This window comes from Argiope bruennichi, chromosome 1 (genome assembly GCF_947563725.1).
Source record: "Argiope bruennichi chromosome 1, qqArgBrue1.1, whole genome shotgun sequence".
Classification (NCBI taxonomy): Eukaryota; Metazoa; Arthropoda; class Arachnida; order Araneae; family Araneidae; genus Argiope; species Argiope bruennichi.
In genome coordinates this window covers 18002498-18028292 of record NC_079151.1, presented here as the reverse complement: position 1 = coordinate 18028292, position 25795 = coordinate 18002498, and the positions used below count along the sequence as shown (strand labels likewise).

General features: G+C 31.4%; 2 protein-coding genes across 2 annotated transcripts in view; one reads left to right on the top strand and one right to left on the bottom strand.

The window, feature by feature from the left end:
- Positions 1-9320, bottom strand: part of LOC129970054 (cilia- and flagella-associated protein 299-like) — a 46474-nt gene extending 37154 nt beyond the window's left edge. The window contains exon 1 of the mRNA XM_056084431.1: positions 9179-9320. Coding sequence (XP_055940406.1) covers positions 9179-9245 — 67 coding nt within the window. The 5' untranslated portion in view covers positions 9246-9320. The remainder of the gene's footprint in view (positions 1-9178) is intronic.
- The window catches only part of LOC129970038 (uncharacterized), a 30781-nt gene extending 5631 nt beyond the window's left edge, over positions 1-25150 (top strand). Inside the window, exons 2-3 of the mRNA XM_056084430.1 lie at positions 21670-22961; positions 24814-25150. Of these exons, the coding sequence (XP_055940405.1) occupies positions 21670-22961; positions 24814-25005 (1484 nt within the window). The 3' untranslated portion in view covers positions 25006-25150. The remainder of the gene's footprint in view (positions 1-21669; positions 22962-24813) is intronic.
- Positions 25151-25795: the final 645 nt, after the last annotated feature.

Genomic DNA, 25795 nt, shown 5'->3' with positions numbered 1-25795 from the left:
TGAAAGTACAAACTGACAGACATTCAACCCCATATTGGATTTGGTTTAAGATTAGGTGTTTATGCTGTGGATGTTAAATCTGTGTACGGAATTTTATCTATTTAGCTCTTTTCCTTTTGTAGTTATCATTATTATTAACTAATATGTATATTATTATTATTAATTAACAGTCGAACAGCCGGATAGACAGACTTTCCATAAATAGAGTTGGCTCAAAATTGACAGATTTGGCGTAAAAAATCCAAGAACCAAGTTTTATCTATCTAACTCAGAGTGTTTTTGAATTATCTTTGTCACAGAGACACAGACTTTTCTCAAAAATGTGTTTTTTGAACTCAGGTGGTCTAAAACGTAGGGACTCGACAAAATCTCGAGTTGGGATTTTCTGATGATTCTTATACTTTCTCTTTGCAATACTTTATACTAAAAAGTTTTTAAAGCCCGGTGCAGGCAGCAGACAAAGTATAAGTTTTTTTTTATCAATATATACGCAAAAATGTTTGCAGTAAATGATAAGCAAAAGCTGAGAACAGAAATTTTAGCAAAAATTGCAAAGTACAGCATTTTTGTTCTCTACATCTGCTGCTTGATTCTCAGAATGAAATTTCAATTCCGTTTATAACCTAAAAATTCTTACTTTAATAAGGAAAAGTTCGTGATGTAAATTCTGATAATTACTTGTGGATGAGACTTTTTTTAGTTTATTATAACGAGCTATGTATCAGAAATTTGAATTTGCAGTGAAATCGAAATATTATTTTTAGTTTTATAAAAATAATCGTATATTTAAAGAATATAAATTCAATTGAAGGAAATTGTTTTTCGAAATAAATACGTCGTGGTTACTTGTTTTGTTTATATAGCTTAAAATGCCATTTATATCAAGTAGCTATTTTAAGTACATTTAATATTGCCTTTGAAAAACTACAAGACAACAAAAGAAATGGATATTATAAATTTAAAATTTTTCAATTAAATTTACAGAACTAAAAAGATAAAATTTTATTTATTTGCCAGTCTTTCTCATTATATTTAAATGCAATTTTGAAATTTAAAAATAAAGTAATTATTATATAATAATCTAATTTTTAATGACTTCTAGTTTGTCTAAAGCTCCAAACAACAATATTCTGCTGCATTTGTTTGTTTATTAGCTCTTATTATCGCAAACGCGTTCTGAGTTGTTGTCTAGAAAGTTGTGTGGAAAAATGTGCATACGTGAGCTATTAAGATAGTAAATTGGATAAAATAACAATGCATTTAAAAATGAACTATTTTATGATTTTTGTTGCAGCATAACTTTTAAGCCAAAGCAACAATTGCTGTGTGTGTGTGTGTGTGCGTGCGTGTGTGTGTGTGTGTGTGTGTGCGTGCGTGTGTGTGTGTGTGTTGGAGCTGTACAGATGAGACGTTTGATCTAGTGCTACTATACTTGTCTCATGTATAATCTGAAGGATGGGAATGTGGATCTCGTAGCTAATTTTTGGAATTTTTTATTAGAATTTTAAGTAAAATTTAAATAAAATTTGTCCTTTTTCCTTGATGATTTTCGAAAATATTACAGTATAAAAATAATATTCAAATCATCTTAAAATTCAAAAAGTTTTCTTTTTAACGACAGCAATATTTTTATTGCATAAATATTTTTTTTTTTCAATATTTAATCAATCTTTAAAAAATATTCGAAGCATATTTTTTCAATGAGAATCGTAGAACAAATAATAAACTTATCACGAATGATAATATAAAGAAGAAAATAAGAATTCTGGAAAGAGATCAAAGTTGTTGATAAAAGTCACCATGCAGATATATTTTCGTTTTTGTTTAACTATCCGATTTGTTATCTTTTCTTAACACAAACCAAGTATATTTCGGAAAAGCAAGCAATACATTTACTTAAATCGGGAAGAATCTGACACAGATTTAAAACTATATTTAAATAGTTTTACGTGAAGAAAATTCCCCAAAACTTCTATTTAATTAAATAAGAATTAAGAGAAATTTTGGCATTTTTCTGCTATAACTTCCCAAAATATTAAGCACAAGAACGATTTTTTACAACATCTTAAAATTCAAAAAATTATCTTTTTAATGATAACAATTTTTTCAACATATAAACTAACCTTTTATTTTTAATCAATTTTTAAATAAAAAAAATTAACTAACCAAGCACGTTACGATTGCAAGAGAAAAATTATCTATCGTCAACGTGTTATCATCAAGTGATTAAGAGATAAAGTTTTGAATTTCCAAACAAAAACATAGAAACGCGTAATTTTCTGTACATATTTCAGTTCTGTAAGAAATGAAATAAATATAAAATGTGATATTTCCTACTAAGATAAGAATAAGAAATAGCATCCCGTGAACTATTAAAATATCCATATTATTAATCAATTCAATAACTCTTTAAGGCTATATATATATCCACTATAATCGGGTTCCGACACATAAGTTCTATACAGTTGATATTAGACATATGCATCTAACAGTCAAAATGGTCTAAATGAGGTAAAGAATTTTATTTTCTGATATTTAAGCCAGTATATGTTCTTATAAATTACGAATTTTATAATTAAATTATTCTTGTATTTAATTAATTATTATTTAGGAGTTAACATTTTAAATAAAAAGAATGAAAGAATGATCCACTCCATTGCGAATATAATGGCATGAGTTATGAAAATTTGAATATGACTACCTTGATTTGAGACCACTTCATTGACCGTCTAACAGAAGATACGCCAATCAACACCGGAGTTTCATCAAGGCGGATTGGCTTAAAATAATGATAATTGTTTATTGTCTTAAAGTCGGGATATCCAAAACTTCATAACTCGGTCATACGTTTCTGTTCTACTCATATATTTTTTTAAACATATTTTGTTTCAATAAAAAAGTTTTTGTAATAGTTAAACTTTAATCTCTCCCGCTGCAATTTAAAACTCAAATTTTAAGAGAGCTGACAGAAAATGAGAAAGATACATAATACAGTAAATAAAAAGAACTGTGTATATCATCCATAATAATATATATGACTATCAAATTGTAAAGCTTAAAAATAGTTTGTTTAAAAAGCTATAAGAAACCAAGTTACAAAAAATATTTAATTCATAATTTTAGCGAACATTAATCCCAGCGAACCAGCTGGTCGCTGAAGGCGGTTAGTAATAAATAAAACACTAAGTTTTGAACGTCTTAAGAATATATTCTGTAGCTTTTGAATCGGAATTCTAGAAATCGAATATTTTAACATAACCCCGATAATGGATAAATGTATTCCATAAGGTGCGGATTACTGTTAAATATTATTCTTTTAACGATGGTTGGAATTCATTATTTTCTCAGTATATAATATGAATTTATATTTTGATTTTGTATATGTCAAATAATATGATATAAAATATTTCATATTCCAATTCATGATAATTAATATTTCAGTACATGAAATTGTCTTTTCCCGGCGTTTTAAGTTTATATATTACTAACTCAATCAAGGAAATAGTATTTTCTTTTGCTCGGTTATTTCACATTATTTAGCACTAAATATTGAATGTTCGTATCATTATTTCATTCAAACATAATAAGTAAATATATAAATATAATATGAGAAGAAGTTATTACGTGGGAAACGACAATAAATAATTTAAGTTGATTATGCAAATAAATTTTATAACTCATGTTATAATTTTATAACAGAAAAATATTTATTATAACTCATTTTCAAAAGATCACAGAAATATATTATCACTTAGAATTTGTATTCTATCAGAATAAAAAATTGCCATTAAAATTATAGATACCACAATCAGATTATATTAATTTTCAAATTATTTTTGCTGTTATCTATTATTTTAAATTAATTTTAAATAAATTTTCAATAAAGCTGACATTTGAAAACTGTGTAGTTAAAAAAGAAACATAGAATTTTTATTTTTATTTTTTAATTGTGTATTTCAAACTAGCTGATGCACACGACATTGCTTATGAAAAAAACATTCCCGTGTCTTTTTTAATAAAAATTAAATAAACTTTCGCAAAAATTATTCTTGAGCTCTGTATTTGAGATCAAAATTAAATATTCGTTGCAAGGCAACTACTTATAACGGAATAAAAACTACAGTTATCATATCAAATCAACAGCTGTTGGCAACGTGGTGTAAACGACAAAATGGAGAATAAAAAATATATTCTATAATAGTTTCCGTGAAAGCGTTAAGTAGAGAGTTTTTGAAAAACATATATGTTTTAAGGAAAAAAACACTTTTATATAACATAATAATTTTATATAAAAGTGTAATATATTAATTATTAATATATAATATTAATTATAAATATATTAAATATTAATATATTACAGAAAACACAGTTGATAACAAATTATATGAGCAGCATATGAAAAAGTGTAACGATTTCAAGCGAGTGGATATTTCTGTACAAATTAACTATCGCTTATGGCCAAAAATGAATTATGGCTTTTGTTTATCATTAATTTAACATTCTAGGAAGATAAAATTGGATAAAATAATTAAAACCATAAAAACTTAAAAATGCTTCATCAGCGGGACGATCTAAGAGAATCATTTTTCACATTATAAATCATTTTAGCTCCTTCTATAGTTTTAGTACTTTTTTATCGATTTTTAATCATTTAAATACAAATTTATGTCATTTTTGTCCACTTTATAATGTTGTAATGAATCCAAAATTATAATTTTTGACAAACTGAAGAAGCTGTTATTTTTGTGCTTATTTGTATTTTATGGCTAAAAATTCTCTTCTGTGTCACACTTCTATATTTTCATTTTTCATTTTTATTTGCTCGTGTACGTAGTATATAAAAAATTTTGTAATCGTTAAAAAAAATGTTCGAACTCGAGATTTTGGTGAGTTTTCTCGTTTAAGACTTTTCTGAGTTCAATTAACAAACATATTTTCGGTATTATGTCTATTTGTCTGTCCATCCATCCATCTGCCTGTATGTGATAAGGATAACTAAAATTGCTTTCACCTTAACTGATGAAATTTGGTATAGATCTTGACATCTAATTAGTAGATTTATAACAAATTTTGTGCAAAATCCGTTCAGAGGAAGTCTGTCTGTTCGAATGTTTGAATATAAGTTAACATAATAACTACAAAACGGAGAGAGCTAGATGGATAAAATTCGGTATACAGATTTAGCAATTGTATTATAGATACCATCAAATTTTTAGCCAAATCCAACAAGGAATTTAACGCTTGTCCATCTGTATTTTCAGAAGCATGTAAATCGGTGACACAAAGCACGCACAATAACTTAACATAAAAACGCAATGATTTATATATATCTAATCTGGCATGTGATTTTTGCGACTATACTTGTAGATCTGAGTCAAATTTCAGTTTTGACCGGTTTGTAAAAACGCATCTAAAATATAAATTCTATTTTCGTGTACTATTAACCGCATATCTGAAGTTAATCGCCAATCATACAATAGATTCGATAAAAGTGCTTAATTCAAGCCAAAGGTTGATATTTCGTATCTATTGTACGCCAATGCCAAGCAAGGCGTTCTCTGCCTTATCCAAGGTCCACAATTTTTTGCAGGGCCTTGGATAAAGCAGTAGGGGATGACATCTTTATTAGAGATCATTCCCGATGATTTACTCTGTCTCTCGCAAAGCCTACATGGAGTCAGAAATTGAAAAAAAAAAAAAATTAAAAGGCACGGTTACGGTGAATTTTTAACTTTTCAAACAAAATTCTTCTTTACAGGCTCATTAATAAGATACTCGCCAAAATTTAGTTCGAATTTCTTTTAAATGCTGGAACATTTCTCCGACCCATTTCTAAAATCTTCGATAGTTAACATGCTTCGTTCTAGCTCCTCGTTTTAATTGCTAAGGGCCCAATAATTTGATTATCGCAGTAGCTCCCTCCCTATCATTTATCATCCTTTTGCTTGACCTTTAGTTATCTTCGTGTTTATTCGTGTTAAGATGAAGATTGCTGTCAAGCTGCACTTTGAACTAAAACGACCGTGACTTGGCACTTAAATCGCACGCGTGGTTACGAGACGTAACTGTTAAAAACAACATGTCTCAGAAACAGCTTACTTCCCTTAACTCGAAAAAAATGTAGAAGTTATTCATCTGTATACATTTTACTGCAGTAAAAATGTATGAAGAGGGCCTTTTCCAATTAAACCGTTACAGAAATCTGAAAATGAAGCTACAAAGAAGTATTAGATTTCCTTCGTTAAATAAATGCTTTTCGCTCGACACTGCTTGCAAGATTTTTCAGATGTAATTCTCAATTCCAAACTTATATTTAAAATAATGTAATTGATAGGTTTACAAAATCACTAAAAGACTGCCCTTATTAACATTTCCGGAAACGACCATAAGTTTCGATTTATTTAGGTTGATCCCATTTTCTGATTGTTCTCTCCAAAACGAAAGCATTTGTCTGAACTATTAGAAATTGTTCTTTCGGCAGTTTTTTCCGGTGAGAAAGAGATAAATTCTTCAGTATTTAGAGCAACATCTATGTCAGGAAGTTCAGGAGTTGTTGATGAAGGAGTTTTCAGTGGCTGTGAAATTAAGATAATTAGAAATCATTTTTAAATGATTTCTGAGTTGTTAGACCTCGAATGGGTTTAATTCGTTGATTAACATAGTATTTTTGAAAGTTACGGACAGTTTAGACATACCAGAGAAGAATGTTACAAGTTATATGCTTAGGGTCATATATTGATTTTTTTTTAAATATTGTTTCTGATACCTAAATTTTATATTGATTATTTTAAATTCCCTTTTAAAATATTTATATAAAAACAATGAATCCATTATACCATCGAAAAGCATCAAATTAACTTCTACTGGTGCTGAGCTGCGCCCTAACACAAGAATATCTCCTTCATGCTTTATTGTTTCGACTAAATTTTAGGATAAAATTTTTCTTCCTTTTCTCTCTTTTTTCATAGCCTTTATACATTCAACTTTTTTACATCGCCTTTTGCAATGAAAAATATTAACATGCTTATTCCGGTGATATATAGGCATATTCATCATTGATTTCTCAGAACAAAGTTTGATCTTTCTATTCTTTGCGCTCACCAAAAATTTCTTTCTGAATGAATATCTGAGTACGTCAGCTACTCTCAGAACTTATTGCACAGTTTCACTCGAAACTGAAATCAAAATTTTTCCACAAATTATGCAGAAACTTTTACAGTATTCATTTTGCAGTATTTCTCAGATTAAATATCTGGTCACGTTACGTTAACATTGTCGGGCGACTACTTCTTGTCTCATTTCAAATTCTATTGGGTTGGCAACTAAGACATTGCGGATTTTGTCAATAGATAGTTTTAACACATTCTTCTGTTTTGCCAACGTGTTTCATGCACTTAATTTATATTTCCCTTATTGTTTGGGCTTTCACCTTTAATTTATTAAAAAAATGTATTGATTAGTTATTTAGTTTCGTTTTATCCCACTTAAAAGATAAAAAAACAAGACGCTCATTTCAGACATATTTTATTGTATTTCCGAAAAGGCAAGAACCCATCATAAGCACACTAGAAGTTTTATGCCGTATATGAGAATGAAGACTTGAAAGAGAGGCAGTGTCAAAACTGGTTTGAAAAATTCCGTTCCGGTGATTCTTCACTGAAAAATGATCAACGATTTGGCCTCTCAGTTGAAGTTTATGAGACCCATTTCAAGCCTATTATCGATTCATATCGTCATAGCACAACACGTGAAATTGCAGAAAAGTTCGATGGATTGCACATATGCATTTATAAAAAATATTAAAACAGCTTAATTACGTCAAGAAACTCGATTTATGGATCCTTCATAAGCTTAAGAAAATTCATTTAATGCAAGGCAATAGCATCTGCGATTCGCTTCTGAAGCACAACGAATTTTATTTATTTTTGAAACGACTAATTACTGGTGACGAAAAGTGGATAGTCTATAGCAACATAAATCAGAAAAGATCATGGATCGAAGATGAACCAACTCAGACAATACCAAAAGCTGAGATTCATTAAAAAAGATTATGCTATCAGTTTGATGGGATTATAAAGGAATTTTGCACCTTGAACTTTTATCAAGAAACCAAACGATTAATTCAAAAGTTACATTCAACATATCACCAAACTGAGCGATGCAGTTCAAGAAAAGGGGGTAGAATTGGCAAATCTTAAAGATGTTGTTTTAAAGTATGATAATGCAAAGCCACACATCTTTGGTCACTCGCCAAACATTATTGGAACCATGTTGGGATGTGTTGTCACATCTACCATATAGCCCATCTGAAGCCTTGGGCCTTCAGATTACAATTTATTTCGTTCCATGCAGAGCTCCTTAAAAGGTAAAAAAAAATTAATGACGCTAATGATGTCAAATCACACTTAATTCAGTTTTTTTATAGCAAATATCAGAAATTTTGTGAACATGGAATTATGACACTGCCTGAAAAGCGGCAAAAGGTAATCGACAAAGACGGACAATGCCTAACTGAATAAAGTTACATTTTTAAGCAAAAATTTTGAATTTTCCTTATCATTTAAAATTCGCAATTACTTAGTTGCCAACCCAATGTATTTCTTTTGAAAGCAGATTTTAACGCAGACCAGTCATTCAAATGAAATAAATTTGATAGTTTAACAATCTTTTTTTACTTTTATAGTGTAAAACAGATTCCTAATGCCTTTCATTGTTTCTTGACACTAGAGTATCATTTTTAGATAAATAGGATATTTTTTTCGAAATATATAAGTAGAGATAAACAATAGTCAAACAATATTTAAAATATCACGTTTGCATAAAAATCAAAAAGGGAAACAACAGGTGATGAATTCAAATCACTTCTAAGCACAACAAAAATCACTTTTAAGTTATATTTTTTTTTCTTTCTTATTTATATTAGTTTTTAGAGGAAAAAAAAATATTCACATGTTTCTAAAGATGACTCATGTCAGTAAAACATGTTAGATTTTATTCAGAACTAAAGTGAAGAAATATAAACTAATATTTTTTTCAATTTCGGCTCTAACTGTGGAATATTATCTAAAAGCATAATTCCCGAAAATGTTATTTTACTTTCTAAAGCAACTGCCTTTAACTTCTTCACTGAAATTTGTATACTTTAAGTACATATTATTCAACAAAAATGTGTGCTTACCTTCTTGGAACTTTAATTGTTGCAGCTTTATTTGATTGGCGGGGGCAGAAAATATTTTTAAATTCATATTCCACAAACAAAACAAAATTGCAATACTGACGCCTATACTGCATTTATTCACAGAACTATTGACAAAGGCTGTTTACAATAAATTCGTCGCTTTCATTTCTTCATAATGCCGCGTTTACACTCGGCCAGTAGGCAGCGCATGCGTAGAAAAGCTGAAAAATGCTGTTCGGTCGAATGTCACATAATTGTCCCGACGGGAAAACAACATGCCGCTGCACTGTATTTTTTCTTGCTGCGCATGCGTTAATAGAATTTGGCGGGTTTTTTTTTTTTTTTTTTTAGAGAGAAAAAAATTGATCATTTATTATAGATCAATTCTTTTTTTTTTTTTTTTTTTTTTTTTTTGCTCTTTGTTCTTTCTGATGCGAAGTTGTGCGGTTTTTTTTATTTTATTTTATTTGCCATTTCTTTGTTATAGTTTTCCAAATTTAATAATGTCGCCCTTCTTTTTTTTTATTTTACCATGTTTCTTCGTGTAAATATCCATCATTTTAATACAATAAGCAGTGAAAAAAAATTCAGAGACGCCAAAACGGCAATTTATAGCCAAGCATGGAGTATCTGAATCCATCTTATGAAACTGGCAAACATAAATTTAATTAAGTCCCTTTCTGCGCGTGCGCTGCTTAATGGCCGCATCTTAACTGGTCGAGTGTAAACCCGGCATAAAATTTAAGGTCTCTCTCTCTCTCTCTCTTTCCATTAAAATCTGCTTTCAGCAGTCAAGTTTTTTTACTACAATTTAAGACATATTTATATTCTTTATTATTTTCAGTTATGAACTAAATCATGCAATTTTTTATCAGTGTTTCTTTTTATCTATTTAAATCTACCGTGTGGGCATCTTGTTCCTATGCATTATGAAAACGACTATTTCTTAATTATTAAATTTATTTTAACGCTTCATTTTTTTTAATATTATTAAATTCCGTTGAATATAAACTTTTGCTATCATTGATGTTTACATAGAGTTATTCAGAAGTCACAAATTAATCAGGAAAGATCTTTTAAAACTTCAGACTTCGGATAGCAATAGTCATGACTTTCTTATATGGAAAATCAGTTCTTCTTTAAAGAAATCAATCAATTAAAAAAAATCGAAGTATGTGTGAAATCTAAAGTGAATTTATATCTGGATTATGATAACTTTTCATTTTAACATAGCAAAAAAATATCATTCAACAAGAAAGAATATTTTTCAAAACTTTTTTAACAATAAGAGAAGAAATTTATTATGAATCAAGATTTAATTCATTTTTCATAGTTACAGTATTAGGATAAAAATTATATCGAGATTTATAAAGGTATTTTACTAAAGAAACAACATTTATCTTTGATTAACAATAACATTATTATTATTATTATTATTTTCAGATCACCAACTTAGTATTCAAAATAAAGATTTGTGATTGGCAAAATAATTTACTTCAGAATCTTTCAGTTTCCAAAGAAAGGAATGAAATTCGATAGTTTAAGTTATTTTTCATGTAATTGCTTCAAAACAGAAACAAATGCAAATAATTTTCTGGTGTCGAATTCTCCCCAAAAATTTTATTTGATAATGCAAATTTCTAACCTACTTGTTAAATTTTAAAAATAAACTATTAAAATAAAATTTGAAGCAAATGTTATTATTATTTTTTTAATTCTATTATCTTTAATTTTTAGTTACTTTTCCATAGCTGTTTATATATATTTTTATATTAAAAAATTTAATTTATGTTCTGCGAGAGTTTACAACTTCTGACACTTCCAAGGAAAAATTTGGCTTTGTGCCAAGAATATTTCAATGAATGTGATTTCTTAGGGCTAAAAGACTGTATAAAATTTAAATTAATTATATTTTCAAAAATGCATTGATTAATTGAGACGAAATAAACTATTATCAATTACATCATTTAAATCTTTTTAAAAATAAAACTGAATGAATACTGAATTTTATGATGAATCAGATAAATTTTTATTGAATCCTTCTTCGAGAGATATTGCATAAATTATAAAAATATTCTGTAGTACACATAGGATTTCAATGCTAAATAATTCTGAATTTTTTTTTTTTTTGTACTTAATTTTTTTTAAACAGGATTGATTTCAGTAAAAAAAAGTTTTTGTGTGTACTGAAGTTTAATAATTCTGGCTTCAATTTAAATTTCAAATTTTATGAAAGCTGACAAAAAATTAAAAAGAGACAATGAACATTATGGCATAAGGATTCCATAATAATACGAATTATATGGCTATTAAAATTTAAAGCTTGAAATGTTTTGCAGAAGAAGCTATTAATACAACCAAATAATATAAAATGTTGAAATTTAGCAGATTAGATTTTACTAATCCATTCGAATCAGCTGGTTTCCAAAGGCGGCAAGTTTCATAATATAATCAAACAGTGATATTCAAATCATACAAAATTTTGTATGATTAAAAAAAAGATGCCTAGAATTAAACTTTTCCTTCAAAAGCAAAAGGAAACTGTTATATTTTTTCATTTCAAATCTTCTCTGTTACTTCACGTTTTAATAACAAAATTTGAAATAAATTTAAATGCATAATAGTGAGGCAGGGGTGTTTGTGGGACCCCAAAAAATCCCCTGAAACTTTTACGGACTTACTACCGGCATTTTGGAGTTTCGAGAAGGGGGGGGGGGGGGGAGAAATGAAAAATTACAATTATGAAGTATTGAATGACCTAATTATAAAAGTTCAATGAATTACTTTTTTTGCAAAATTAATAACCATAAATTTTCAAACATATAAACTACTACATTTTATGCAAATATTTTAAATTACCTGAATTAATTCTTTTAAAAAAAATTATCCAATTTCTGCTGCTTTTTTTTTTTATTTTCTGATATTTGTGGGCTTGTCTTTCTTTTGTGGTGAACTTCATAATTGCAGGAAGGTTGACTTTTATTTTCCTCATTTACAGTTGAAGAAATTTCCTCGAGAACTGCACATGCAGAGGTAGAAGCAGTTTGCTTTTCTGCTAATGTAGAAGGTTTTTCAGAGACTTTTATAGGTGACTCATCTGAAATACATGTTTTTAAGTCATCTTGATATGTTTTCCAACTTCTGTTCATATTCAGTAAGAGATCTTTGTGAATTGGATCAGTCATTGGATTTTTTGAGCCATATTTTTCACATGAGGTTTCTTTAGAAGCCCTTAAATCATATTTAATAGTCTGCACTGCATCTAGGGAATCAATCTTAAGAGAGGTTCTATAGTCAGTGACAAGTGTATCCATTAAGTTGAATGCACTTTCCACTAATGGGCCATGGAAGCAGCTAAGGCAGGCTTTGACCAATTTAGCCAATGTAGGATACTTATAATCATTTGTGAAATCATCTTTTAAATTAAAAACTTTAGACCAATATTTATCAATTGTACACTTGACTTGATTTCCACTTTCATCAGATGTGTAGAGCATTTCTTTGGTGATATCAATATCACTCTGGTATAACCTTATTTCAGCTTCTACTTTTGACTTTTCATTATCACTAAAAATATGGGACATAAAAGATGATAATTTTTCAAAAGCTAATATTGTACTGGTTTTACCTCTTAGCTCTGGATCTAATGCTGTAAAACTAATTAGATATGAATTTTTAAGGGGTAATTTCTGTTTCATATGCTGAAATTTCTAAATGAAATTCTCTTGCGTACATAAATAAAAAAATATTTCAATAAGCGAAACGAAACATTTACACGTGCATCAATAAATGAAACGAAAATTTTACACAGCGGAGAAAAAAAAGTTGCGAAGCGATCAATGACAAATACGCTACTAATGCGGCGAAAAATCCCCCTTCTCTACTTATTGGCGCCACGCCAGTAGAGATAAGACCTTTGAACCCAGAGTCACGTTATCGCACATCTGGTCGAACGAAGTCTCCCCCTTTTTTTTCTGCTGCGCCTACTTGCCGAAAAGAATCCAGAAGAGAATGTCCGAGAACCGGGGGAATGAGTCATAACTCGCAATAAGGAAAGAACAAAAAAGAAGTTTTTCCCCCCTTTTCACGCATTATCACTGCCTTTGGAGAAAGAAAGGAAAAGTTTTCACCACACACACTGACCTTGCGTTTTCTGCTTTAAAAGCAAACAAAATTACCCAGATCAAAATAAATAATTCATTATTATTCCTACTTCCTTTTGAACGACGATCCCCGGAAATTCCGGGGATCGAAGTTCAAAATCCCCGGAATTCCGGGGTTTCCCCGGAGCACAAACACCCCTGGTGAGGAGCTGATAATGGTATTTTATGAGAGGAATCAGCTTTAAGTGTTTACTTCCGATTCCGTAAACAAAGATAGCAAAGGAGTTCGCTCTTTTTTATTATTTTTTCAGAGCTATTAGGTGCTCAATTACTAGCACTCAATTAAATATTAATTCATTGATTAGGTTGCGTGATTTGTTTAAATAAATCAACAAAACTTTCTCTGCATCTCCTGGATCTTTATTCAGCTACCAACACCTCGCACACTCGTACAGCGACTGCAAGTGGTTCAAAAAAACCCACGTTTTTTACAAACACCGTTTGGTTTACAGTTAACCTTGCATCACAGTTAAAAAGATATGAAGTAAAAATACAAAAACTGAAATATAAATTATGAAAATCATTATAAAAATTAACAATAATTAATTGCTTTTAAATAAAATAAATGTGACATTTGTTACTTTATGAAATAGAATTTATGCGATTTCATTATGACCATGTCAAACATGATTCAGCCGATTTGCAGACAACAGCTTGACAGGTGCAGCCATCTAGTGGCCAAAATAACAATTACTCTTGTCCCAACATCACTCCCTCACCAGTAACTGAGTTACGATAATCAGATACCATGGTAGGAGAAGTTTGACATAAATACATACAAAATTCAATGCTAACTTAGATATTTCATATTAACCATAATAATATGTCTTAAAATGATAAATTCCATAAATAAGATATGATAAATTTAGTAATAAGGATTAAATCAAAATTTCCTATATATATTTAAGAACTTTTATATAAAATGACATTACTGGATCATATTCTCATACCAGAGAATTTCTAACACACAAGGAATTTTCAAAATATCCATTAATTTTGATGATGCTGAAAAAAAAATAACTATCTCTATCTACAACCAAAATACTATACTGCACAATATACCACAAATTCATACATATAACATTTTCTAGCTTATATTTACATAGTCAATGTGTTATGCTTTCAATGACATGAAATAAGGAACACAAGAAATTTTGTAAACAGTAATGTGATGAAATCTATAATTCATAACAGCAATATATTCATGTAATAAAATTGGATGAATGTTTTTAATATCTGATGCTAATAATTGAATGTCAAATCACACAATAAAAGATACTTCCTAGTTGCAGAAATATATAAGAATGATTTGTGACAAAGAATGTTATGAAGGTACACTTAATATATAAGGCAATGTATATGTTGATGCAGGACAAATCATGAAAATGGGTATACTGATGTAAAACAATACAATACAATAAAATTCAAACTATCAAAAATACATATTCATGTACTATAATGAAAAAATTGTTTACAAGAAATGAAACAAATGTTACAGGTAGCATAGTAAGGAAAAGAATCATTGTAAATACATACACACACACACACACACATATACATAAATATATATACCTGAATACCCAAACTTCTTTAAGTGCAATATTTGATTTGCTTGTCTATACAATATAATGCAATACTCAGTATGTCTTAACACTACATTCAATAGAATGAATAAGAGCAAGAACTAACTATATTATGCAAAATCATATTATATTGGCAAAATTTAAAAGGTAAGCAATATATGTGGTGAAATTATTCATGTATTTATATATTCACAACATAATTAAACACTTAATGATTTTTAGTACAGAATATAATTGAGCAAAAGGCACATACATATAAAATCTTTAATCTCTAAACCTTACTGGTTGTTTTATTTTTCGTCCACATCTGGAAGTTGTTTGAGTATCAGATGGAAGGTGGGAGTCTCTATGATCTGAATTCCTATCTGTTTGTTTAGCTTGTGTCGGCTTGTCATCTTTGTCCGTGACCAACAAATAGGCAGGTTTTAGACGGTCAATTGAGATATTTACATTTTTCTCTTTCATTGACAAAGTGAAAAATTTGTCAGAGCGTTCAACTACTCTATATGGTCCTTGATAAGATGGTTCGAGGACTTTTTTCACTCTGTCTATTCTAACAAAAACATGAGAGCAAGATTTGAGATCTTGAGGCACAAATATTCTTTGGTGCTTCACACTACTTGATGGTACTGGTTTCAGATGATCCATATACCTCTGTAACTGTGAGACAAAGGTTTCTTGGTCCATTTTGATGGTAGGTGGGTCGAAGAATTCTCCTGGCAACTTGATGTTAGAACCATACACCATTTGGGCAATTGAATGGTTTGTGTCTGGTCTGATGGCAGCTCTCAAACCAAGTAATACTGTTGGAAGAGATTCAGTCCACCTTATATTGTTATGTGCTTTTATAGCACCTTTCAGGGTCCTATGCTGTCTCTCTATTTTACCATTACATTGGGGGTGGTATGAGGTAGTATGCGATACTTTAGCACCACATATAGCAGCAAGACATCTGAATAATTGAGATTCAAATTGTCTTCCTTGATCTGTTATAATTTGAGCAGGGACACCAAACCTACTAATCCAGTTGTTGTAGAAAGCCTTACTAACTATTTCAGCAGTTATGTCGGGTAAGGGGATTGCTTCTATCCACGAAGAATACCGGTCAATGCAAGTCAGGCAGTATTCCATACCTTCTGAAGGTGGTAGTGGGCCAATCAGATCTATGTGTACCACACTAAATCTTGAATCTGGAGCTTGGTATTCTCCAAATTTAGACCTGGTATGTCTGTTGACTTTACATTTCTGGCATCTGATGCATGTCTTTGCCCATTCTCCTACTTGCTTCTTCATGCCTGGCCAAATGAATTTTTCTGTCATCTGTTTGATAGTACTTTTAACTCCAGGATGAGATAAACCATGTAGTTGTTGAAACATCTGCATCCGAAATTCCTCTGGGATGTAAGGTCTTATATTTGAAGTGGAGGTATCACACCAGAGTATCTTTCCTGATGGTAAAGTCGAGGGCTTAAATTGCAAAGAGGGACTTTCCTGCATTAATTGCTGCAATTCTTTATTGTGCACTTGCTTCTCTGCTATCGCATCATAATCAATGATGGAGACAGTTTCAATTCTAGATAAAGCATCAGCAACTACATTATCTTTGCCCTGAATATGTTGGATGTTGGTTGAAAATTCAGAAATGTATTGTAGTTGCCGTAGCTGTCTTGGGGATGCTTTTTCGTTTTTCTGTTGAAATGCAAATGTCAGAGGCTTGTGATCAGTGTAGATGGTGAAATCATTGCCTTCTAACAGATGTTTGAAGTGTTTTATAGAAAGGTATATTCCCAACAGTTCTCTGTCGTAGGTACTATACCTTCTTTGAGTATCGTTTAGCTTTTTGGAGTAGAAAGCTATTGGCTTCCAGCTCTGATTTTCATATTGTTGAAGTACTGAGCCTACTGCAAAATCTGAAGCATCAGTACAAAGTGATAAAGGCAGTCCAGATTTTGGATAAGATAGAAGAGCAGCTTCAGCAAGATCTGCCTTGCATTTTTCAAAACTCTTTATGGTGTCATCAGTCCAGGGCACTTTCCTGCGGTCTTTCTTTTTCGCCCCCTTCAGTAGTTCATGTAGAGGTGCTTGGGTCTTTGCTGCATCCTTCAGGTATCTTCGATAAAAATTTACCATACCAAGAAATGTCCGCAGGTCATGAATAGTTGATGGTAGTTTGTACTTGGTAATTTCTTCAATTTTATCCGGCAATGGACGAGAACCTTCTGCAGTGATTAGGTATCCCAAGTATTCTATTTGGTCAGCTCCCATCACTGATTTGGAAATATTAATTCTAAGCCCATATTGCTGGAATCTGTCAAACACAACTTTCAGATGTTCCTTGTGTTCTTCTTCTGAAGATGAGGCAACAAGTACATCATCAAGGTAGGGAAAGACAAAATCCAGTCCAAATAGTACTTCAGTAATGAACCGTTGGAAGGTTGAAGGGGCATTCCTCAATCCAAAACTCATAACATTGAACTCATAGAGACCGAATGGTGTGGTTATGGCCGTTTTTTCTTTGTCTTTTTCAGCAATGGGTATTTGATAATATGCTTTCACTAAATCTAACTTTGAAAAAATTATTTTGTCTTTTAGAATGTAGTGGAAGTCCTCAATTCTAGGTATTGGGTACCGATCTGGCACTGTCTGTGCATTTAGGCGTCGATAGTCACCACATGGTCTTAATGTGCCATCCTTTTTATTTACTAGGTGCAGTGGACTTGCCCATTGAGATTTGAAGGGTCTGATAATGTCGTTGTCCAGCATAAACTGAAATTCCTGCTTCGCCAGCTTCAATTTATCGGGGGGCTAGCTGTCTTGCCTTTGAATAAACAGGTTGGCCAGTTGTTAGGATGTGGTGCTCCACTCCATGCTTGACAATTCTGTTTACCAAGTTAGGCTTGGTTAGATCAGGATATGAATTAAGCAGATTGAAATATTTGGAGGTTTTACTGACGGTGCTGAGATCATAATTTCCTTGAATAGTAGCAACTTCCCCTTTTATTGAAAGGTTTGTTACACCATCAATTAATCTCTTCTTGTGTAGATCTATCAATAATTGAAACTTTTGAAGAAAATCAGCACCTATGATTCCTCGGTTAACTTTGGCAATAAGGAATGGCCACTGAAATGGGCGTCTTAGGCCTAGGTCTAGTGTTAGCATTTTGACACCAAATGTTAGAATCTCTGTGCCATTTGCAGCATACAATTTATATTTAGAGGCTTGGCACTCACCTTTTGTTCTAGTCCAAGGAAGAATGGAAACGTCAGCTCCACTATCCACGAGGAATTGGCAACCAGTTTTTCTATCCCTGACGAATAACCGGGATTTGCGGCCTAAAATTTCGGCAGCAGGACTCGCCGCAGCGTCTACTGCTGGGACTGGTTTCCCGACTAATCCCAACTGCACGGCTGTACACATTTGCCAGGGAGGCACTTCTTCCCGAATTTGAAATGGTAGAAGCAGAATTTCCCTTGTGGATTGTAGCGGCGCCTCGATTTGCTGCGACTTCTACTCCTCTGATGGTGATGAGGGCTACGGTTCCGGGACTTTTGCTGTAACCTCATTGAGGCAATTTGGCCTTCAAGTGCCGCGATTTTAGCCAGGAGTTGGTCTACTCCTGGTGACTCCTTCTGCACCGCTGCAACATCTGTTGTCCTCGGTGCCATCTCTACGATCTTGTCGGCCATAGTAGCTAATTTATCGAGCTTCTCTTCTCTGACGATGACAACACCCTTGACTGAATCGGGCATCTTATCCAGCCACAGGGTGCGCAACGCTTTCTCCGAAACGTCCGTACCAGCAAGAGCACGCATTTTTCTAAGAAGTTGACTTGGCAGCATGTCACCTAACTCAAGTCCTGTGAGAAGACGTTTGATTTTTTTATTCTCACTCTCGACGAATATTTGTAATAGCCGTTCCTTTGCCGCCGTATATTTGTTCGGGGAAGGGTCTTTCACAATGTCCCAAATATCATCTAGAACTTTTGGCTCCAATTGGGCGACGAGATGGCTAAACATAGTCTCTTCCGATGTAATCCTGCAAATCTTGAACTGAGCTTCGACCTGGTAAAACCATATTTCAGGTTTGTCAAACCAAAACGGAGGTATTTTTATGCTCACGCCGCTTGCTTCCAAAACTTCTGTGTCGGGCATTTTGAATTATCCAGGAGGTAGAAATTAATCCAGGGTCACCAGTTATTAGGTGCTCAATTACTAGCACTCAATTAAATATTAATTCATTGATTAGGTTGCGTGATTTGTTTAAATAAATCAACAAAACTTTCTCAGCATCTCCTGGATCTTTATTCAGCTACCAACACCTCGCACACTCGTACAGCGACTGCAAGTGGTTCAAAAAAACCCACGTTTTTTACAAACACCGTTTGGTTTACAGTTAACCTTGCATCACAGTTAAAAAGATATAAAGTAAAAATACAAAAACTGAAATATAAATTATGAAAATCATTATAAAAATTAACAATAATTAATTGCTTTTAAATAAAATAAATGTGACATTTGTTACTTTATGAAATAGAATTTATGCGATTTCATTATGACCATGTCAAACATGATTCAGCCGATTTGCAGACAACAGCTTGACAGGTGCAGCCATCTAGTGGCCAAAATAACAATTACTCTTGTCCCAACAGAGTTACTAATATCGTTGAACTCCTAATATTGAGTTCATCGGTGTCAAATGGTTTATTTTATAGGAAATAAAATAAGCAAAATATAATTTCTTTAAAAATACAAATAATAAAGTATTAATTTCATAATGTGTAGCATTTGGATTTCATCTTTGTCTTTGTCTTTCATCTAATTATACTACAATTAACTTAAAACTAATTTAAATAAGCAAATGTCATTAATAAAACAATTATATATATATAAATAAATTGTTGTCATCTAATTATTCCAAACAGCGCATGCCTCATTCACATAGAAGTTTAGATTACTTTGTTTCAATCATCTAAGTTATGATAGTCACTTGTTCAATCTACAGCAATCAATACAACTATTTAATCAGTCCGCATAACGTGTAACTCATCCACGTATTGTTTTAATTTATTGCGTTTTATCTATCAAAGTGATGATTTGTTGTTTGCTCAGAGTACAATATGCATTCTAGATATCTAGCATTTTGAAAAATTACCTCTTCATCAACCTGTGTTTTCTCATACCCTTCTGACTGTATGTCAGCAACTCTTTCTTTATACTGATTAATACCTGTCTCTAATATCAGGATTAGCAAGGTCCGTTGTCATACTTTAACACATTCGGTGCCAGGAATCATGTCTATGTTTCGGACCACTAACTAATAAAATGCTTTCTTTTCTGTCTTTTTATTGCAGTATAGAAGATAATATCTAATTATATAGTATGTGTGAATCACTGGCAACTCACACAGTGAATAATGGGATAAAACAAGGGGATATAAATTAAATATCCCAGATAGCACAGCCTGTTGCATAATATTGTACAATATTGTGCGATATCATATGATATTAATAATATTCCACAATATTATACAATATTGCGAATATTGATTAATGTCATACAATATTGTACAATATGAATGTGCTAGTTGGAATAGGCATGTTCTACCTACATTAAGTTCTACACCGAATTAGAACTCTTGTTGTCACAGCACTCAATGAGTTAAGCTAAAGTTGTCCCAGGAACTTTTCGATTAAATTTTTGATAGGGTTGCGAACAATGCATTGTTTTTGAAGATTTCTTAAATTCCGAAGTGATAGTAGTTTCGCATATCACGCGAAAGCCAAATAAGCAGGCAAAATTAAAAACTATTCATAAAATATCCAAATATCAATTATTGCTAAATATAGAATATATTCACACATTTACAAAAAAAATTATCTCGATATATTTGGCATCGAATAAATACGAAGTAAATTATTGTAATATAATAAAGTGCACTTATTCAACAAAAAAAATCAAAAATCTATTGTATACTGGTGCTAAAGGATATCAAATTTAGCAAAAATATTTATAAATGCTTGATTGAATTCGTTATTGTATTACTTCTTATTTTAATTTCTGTTTGGTGTTTATTATAACTAATTTTATTTCTGATGTAAACTAGAATTTACCAGTTTTTCTAAGAGTTGTCAATATAAAAAGCATGTTAAAGATCATTATATCTGAAGATTTCTAATGAAATTTTTTTTAAAAGATGAATTTATTTTAATATCAGAAGCAACGGTAAAGTTGTCGTATGTAGAAAAAAAAACACAACATTTTTTATAAATATATCAGTTTATCGGGGGGGGGGGGGGTAAAACTTTAGCTGAGATGGAGTAGAGTAAGAATTCATATTAATTTTGATAAATCATATGCTTGTTAATTGGTATTGGTTAATTGGTATTTAAAAAAAAAACTTTAAGTCTACAAGCTTTAAATAATTCCATTTTGGCAAACCAATTTTCAAAATAATCCTTTTGGCAGGGTTTATTTTTTATAGTGTTCAAGTCAGATGTGGATTAAATGATGACTATGCCAGGAAAAAAAATTAAATCAATTTTCGAATAGAATTATCTTTTTAAAATTTCACATTATTACTTTTATATTTTACAAATTACTGCTTATGTGCAAATATAATTAACAAAAAATATTTCAGCAAATAAAATAAAGCCACATTTAATTTGTCAGTTATTTAAGTATATTTGTCTATGTTGCAGACTATTGCAGATAAAGTACCAAACTTTTTTTGTTTTCTTCATTTCAGATCCCATGGGCGATGGAGAAGTGCTCATTTTCAACTTGACCAGTATCAACTCCAATGAACAGATCTTACAAAGCAAGCTCTATCTTCTAAAAAGGAGAAAGGCCAAATCTGGCAGAAAGAAAGACCTTTCCAATTTCAGAATTAAAATTGGAACTCTACCTCAGATGACGTCACATCGCTATATTAACATATCTTTGACACATCAGAAATCCGAATGGCACGCCTATGATATAACAGAATCTGTGGTGCTGTGTCGCCAGTCGAAAAAGCAAGACCATCTACTAGGCGTCACACTCGAGGTCAAGCGTCCTAAAGGGTCATACCGTCTGGTTCCTTTTAGACGATTATTAAAGCATAATTCCCAACCTTTTGTTTTGATTTTCTCTGAAGATAACACGAATCAAACTCGTAGATTACCAAAAACTAAAAGGAAGGGTTCAAAAATCAGGATCCATGACTTAATAAGTGCGAAAGTGGGTCCCGAAACACTGCCAATTAGTGATTATTCTAGCGAGCAGGTTACTTCCAGCGAACTTATATTGAGAAGGAAGCGTTTCATATCCAATACCTCATATGAAAATCCAAAAACTATTAATTTTACAAATCCTCATCATGAGATTTATGATGTAATATTTGACAATATAAATTCTTCCCATGGTATTTTTAATCATGAAATTAAAAACTCTTTTCCAAACAGTACAAAATGGATTCCCTTGCATGGCTATCCTAAGTTCCTTTCTCACAAATTATTAACTAATGAACTGGGAGATTCAATGTCTGAAAGACTTTTAAATGCAAGTACTAATGTGTTACCAAAAGTATTATTTAAGAATATATACAGACTTCCAAAGCGCTTCAGCTATAATGGTACAATGGAATCGGGCATTTATAGGAAGCATCGACTTAGGAAACGCAGTGTTTCCACCAGTTTGGGTTTGTCAGCAATTTCACATAATTCTAAAGAGGAAGATGCTGGAGCTAATGCATTTCAAATCATCAGTGATAAGTATGCACGGGGACTCAATTCTGGTGTTTCAGCTTTGCCACGACGCCAAAATCGGAGAAGGAACGGCAAAAAACGCAAGAAGAAGAGAAAGAAAGGTAATCGTAAACTTCCTTTTTGGTGGACGAGACATGACAAGAATCTTCACTCCCAGGACTTTCACAAAATGTGTCAGAAGAAGAGCTTAGTAGTGGACTTCGAAAAGCTAGGCTGGGGTGACTGGATTATGTCCCCAAAATCCTTCAATGCATATTATTGTTCGGGGGGATGCTCATTCCCTATCATAAAGGTAAGCTATGGTTTTTCTTCTCTTATTTCGTTGCATGCGGAGTATTGTAACAATAAAAAAATTCAGCCTCGAGATTTCGATGAATTTTCATATTGCAAAACTCTTCGATTTCGAATAAATACATTTCTTATGTATAATTCTGTCTGTAAAAGTGAAAACTCAAAAACGCTTTGAGTTCAATGAAATTTGGTATATGTTTACATAAAATGTGTTACATTTGATGTTTACATCAAGTTTGTAAGTTTATTAAGTATTGGGCAACTCTATCCACAGAAAGTTTGTCCGTCTTATCTGCCCTAATGGTTATAGGCAGAGATATGCTGCAGTATTATTGTCTGTCCAAACACAAGTGAAATCATTATTACAAAATGTAAAGAGCTAGACTGGATCAAATTTGAAACATAGTTTCAAAATCTAAACTGTAGATTCGTATCAAATTTTGAACCAAATCCGTCAATGGATTATAAATATTCTATTCTAATGCAATAATTTAAAACCGCAGTAACTTAGATACATGATATTTGGTAAGTGATCTTGTTATTAAAATTGTGATTCTATATTAAATTTTGATTTCAGTCAATCGAAAAGAAGACATTTAAAATGCATACTATCTTTCTTCACTATACAACTAAAAATTCTAGGCGAAGAGTTGCAAGGGAGGGGAGATACTCTGCCCGTGTTGTCATCCATGCACCTTGCCCTGGAGTCCGTTTCCCTGAATTTCATGTGTAGGGGAGGTCATAACACTTGGAATGTATTGGACACTTTGTTTCCCAGGTTGAAAATCTTCAATAATTATTAGGTCTTAATATGAAGAAAAGAAAAATAGCATTTGCTGAATTTCCACTGTCACTGTGTATCATAATGCAGCAGTTAAATATTAGTTACTATGTTGCAATTATATTTCCACGTTATATTTTTCACTTGTATCAACTTTATTATGGCAACTGGCATTGGCTAACACCAAAAATATGGTAGTTCCAAAAACAACTTGCTTCATTTTTTATTTCTGTATTTGTGCCGAGCGATGAAAACTAAAAATTCCTTTGCAGTGAAATATTTTTTTAAGAATATAAGCGATGATATGCAAATTTTCTTCCCCCCCCCCATACACATTTATGAAATAAGATAAGAAGCAAAATAAAATAAAAACCCTGCAGCCAAAATATGAATGCAATACTCTCGTCATCAGCAATTATCCAAACAATATGGAGAAACATGCATATACATTAAGGGTAAAAAGTAACATTCACTATCATTGTTCATATCTTTTTTAAAAACATAGAGTTCTTTAACGTTAATTAAAGCTCTTACTTTCTTAAAGAAAAGAAAGTACCACTCAAATAATTATCCTGTAAAGATTCTCTGTTTTGTATCATTACCTGTATGATGGATGGATCACTTTTCAAAGGATACAAGAATTCTATGAACAACACTTGAAAGAGAAGACATACTTTTTATCAGCGTAACTTTAAATGTAATTTCTGTATCAGAATATAACCTTAACATCTTGAGATAGATATTGTCAGAAAGTGATAGAAATTTAGATACTGATATTACATGACGCCCATAAAATGGCCGAAAAAAGTATCTGAGCATGAAAGGAACTAAAATGTCGTGTTTTTTATGTTCCTTATATTGACCTCTCATTCCTTATGTTTCCTATGTTGATATAGTGAGAGGTGGATAAAAAAAAAAATACTTGCTTTGAATACAAAATCTTCGCACTTAATGTATATTAGTCTGCGAGTGACAAAACCATCAATGCAAATAACCTGGGTGCCACTGTCCTTACAAAAGCACTGCTTAGTATTTATAAAAATGAATATAAACTGTGCCTTATATCTTTCAGGACGCTAATCCATCCAACCATGCTGCAATCCAAAGTCTCGTCCATGCCATGCGGCTGGGTCCCAATATACCAGCCCCTTGCTGTGTTCCATCAGAAACAAAACCCCTCACTTTATTGTACTTTGATGAACACAACAGTCTCGTCCTCAAGAACTATCCAAATATGATTGTGGAAAAATGTGCATGTAGGTAAAGGGCAAAAGACTGCATTTAGTATCATTGTATATATTTTGTTAGTAAACATTATTTCTTACCTGATTGTACAAGTCTTAAAGAGCTTTCTCTGAAACATTTGTATTTCATGCAGTGTATTAAATTTATGTGTTGATTTGTATAAATGAATTAAAAGAACTTTTAAAATGTGGTCATATTTCTAACAAATAGCATTCAACATTTGTTTACCCAATGTTCGAACTCAATAAAAAAAATTACAATATTTACAAATTCTACTTTTTTAACAGAATAAAAACATAAAGAAATATGAAAAATAAAATCATTTATGTGATGTTCAAGTATCTATTGAACAAGATAAAGTACACAAGCATTCAGGTTGTGTTTGCATACAGTATTGCAGAAGTGTCGCATTTAACTGCTTGTCTCGCCAATGTAAAAATCAGGTTACAATTATTCCACTCAGTTTATAGAGCAGCGTTATTACAGTGAAATATATAAATAGCAATTCTTGTTATTGCCAAAATATTGAATTCATTTGCAAGCACATGAGGATTAAAATAAGCCACTGAATTTTTATTCAAAAAGAAAAGTGGGAAATTAAGGTTTTAAATAAAGTTAAATTTAAAAGAGGAAACAATGTTGGCTTTTCAGGTTTCATAAAGAAAAGAAACACTGGTTGTTGTTTTTGTTTTTTTTAATTGTTGTCATTGAGAATTTTAATAACAAATGCCTACATCTCAACTTCCAAGAATGCTATCTCAATGATTTTAAAACTTCTCCCTATATTTTTAAAAATAATATATTTCACA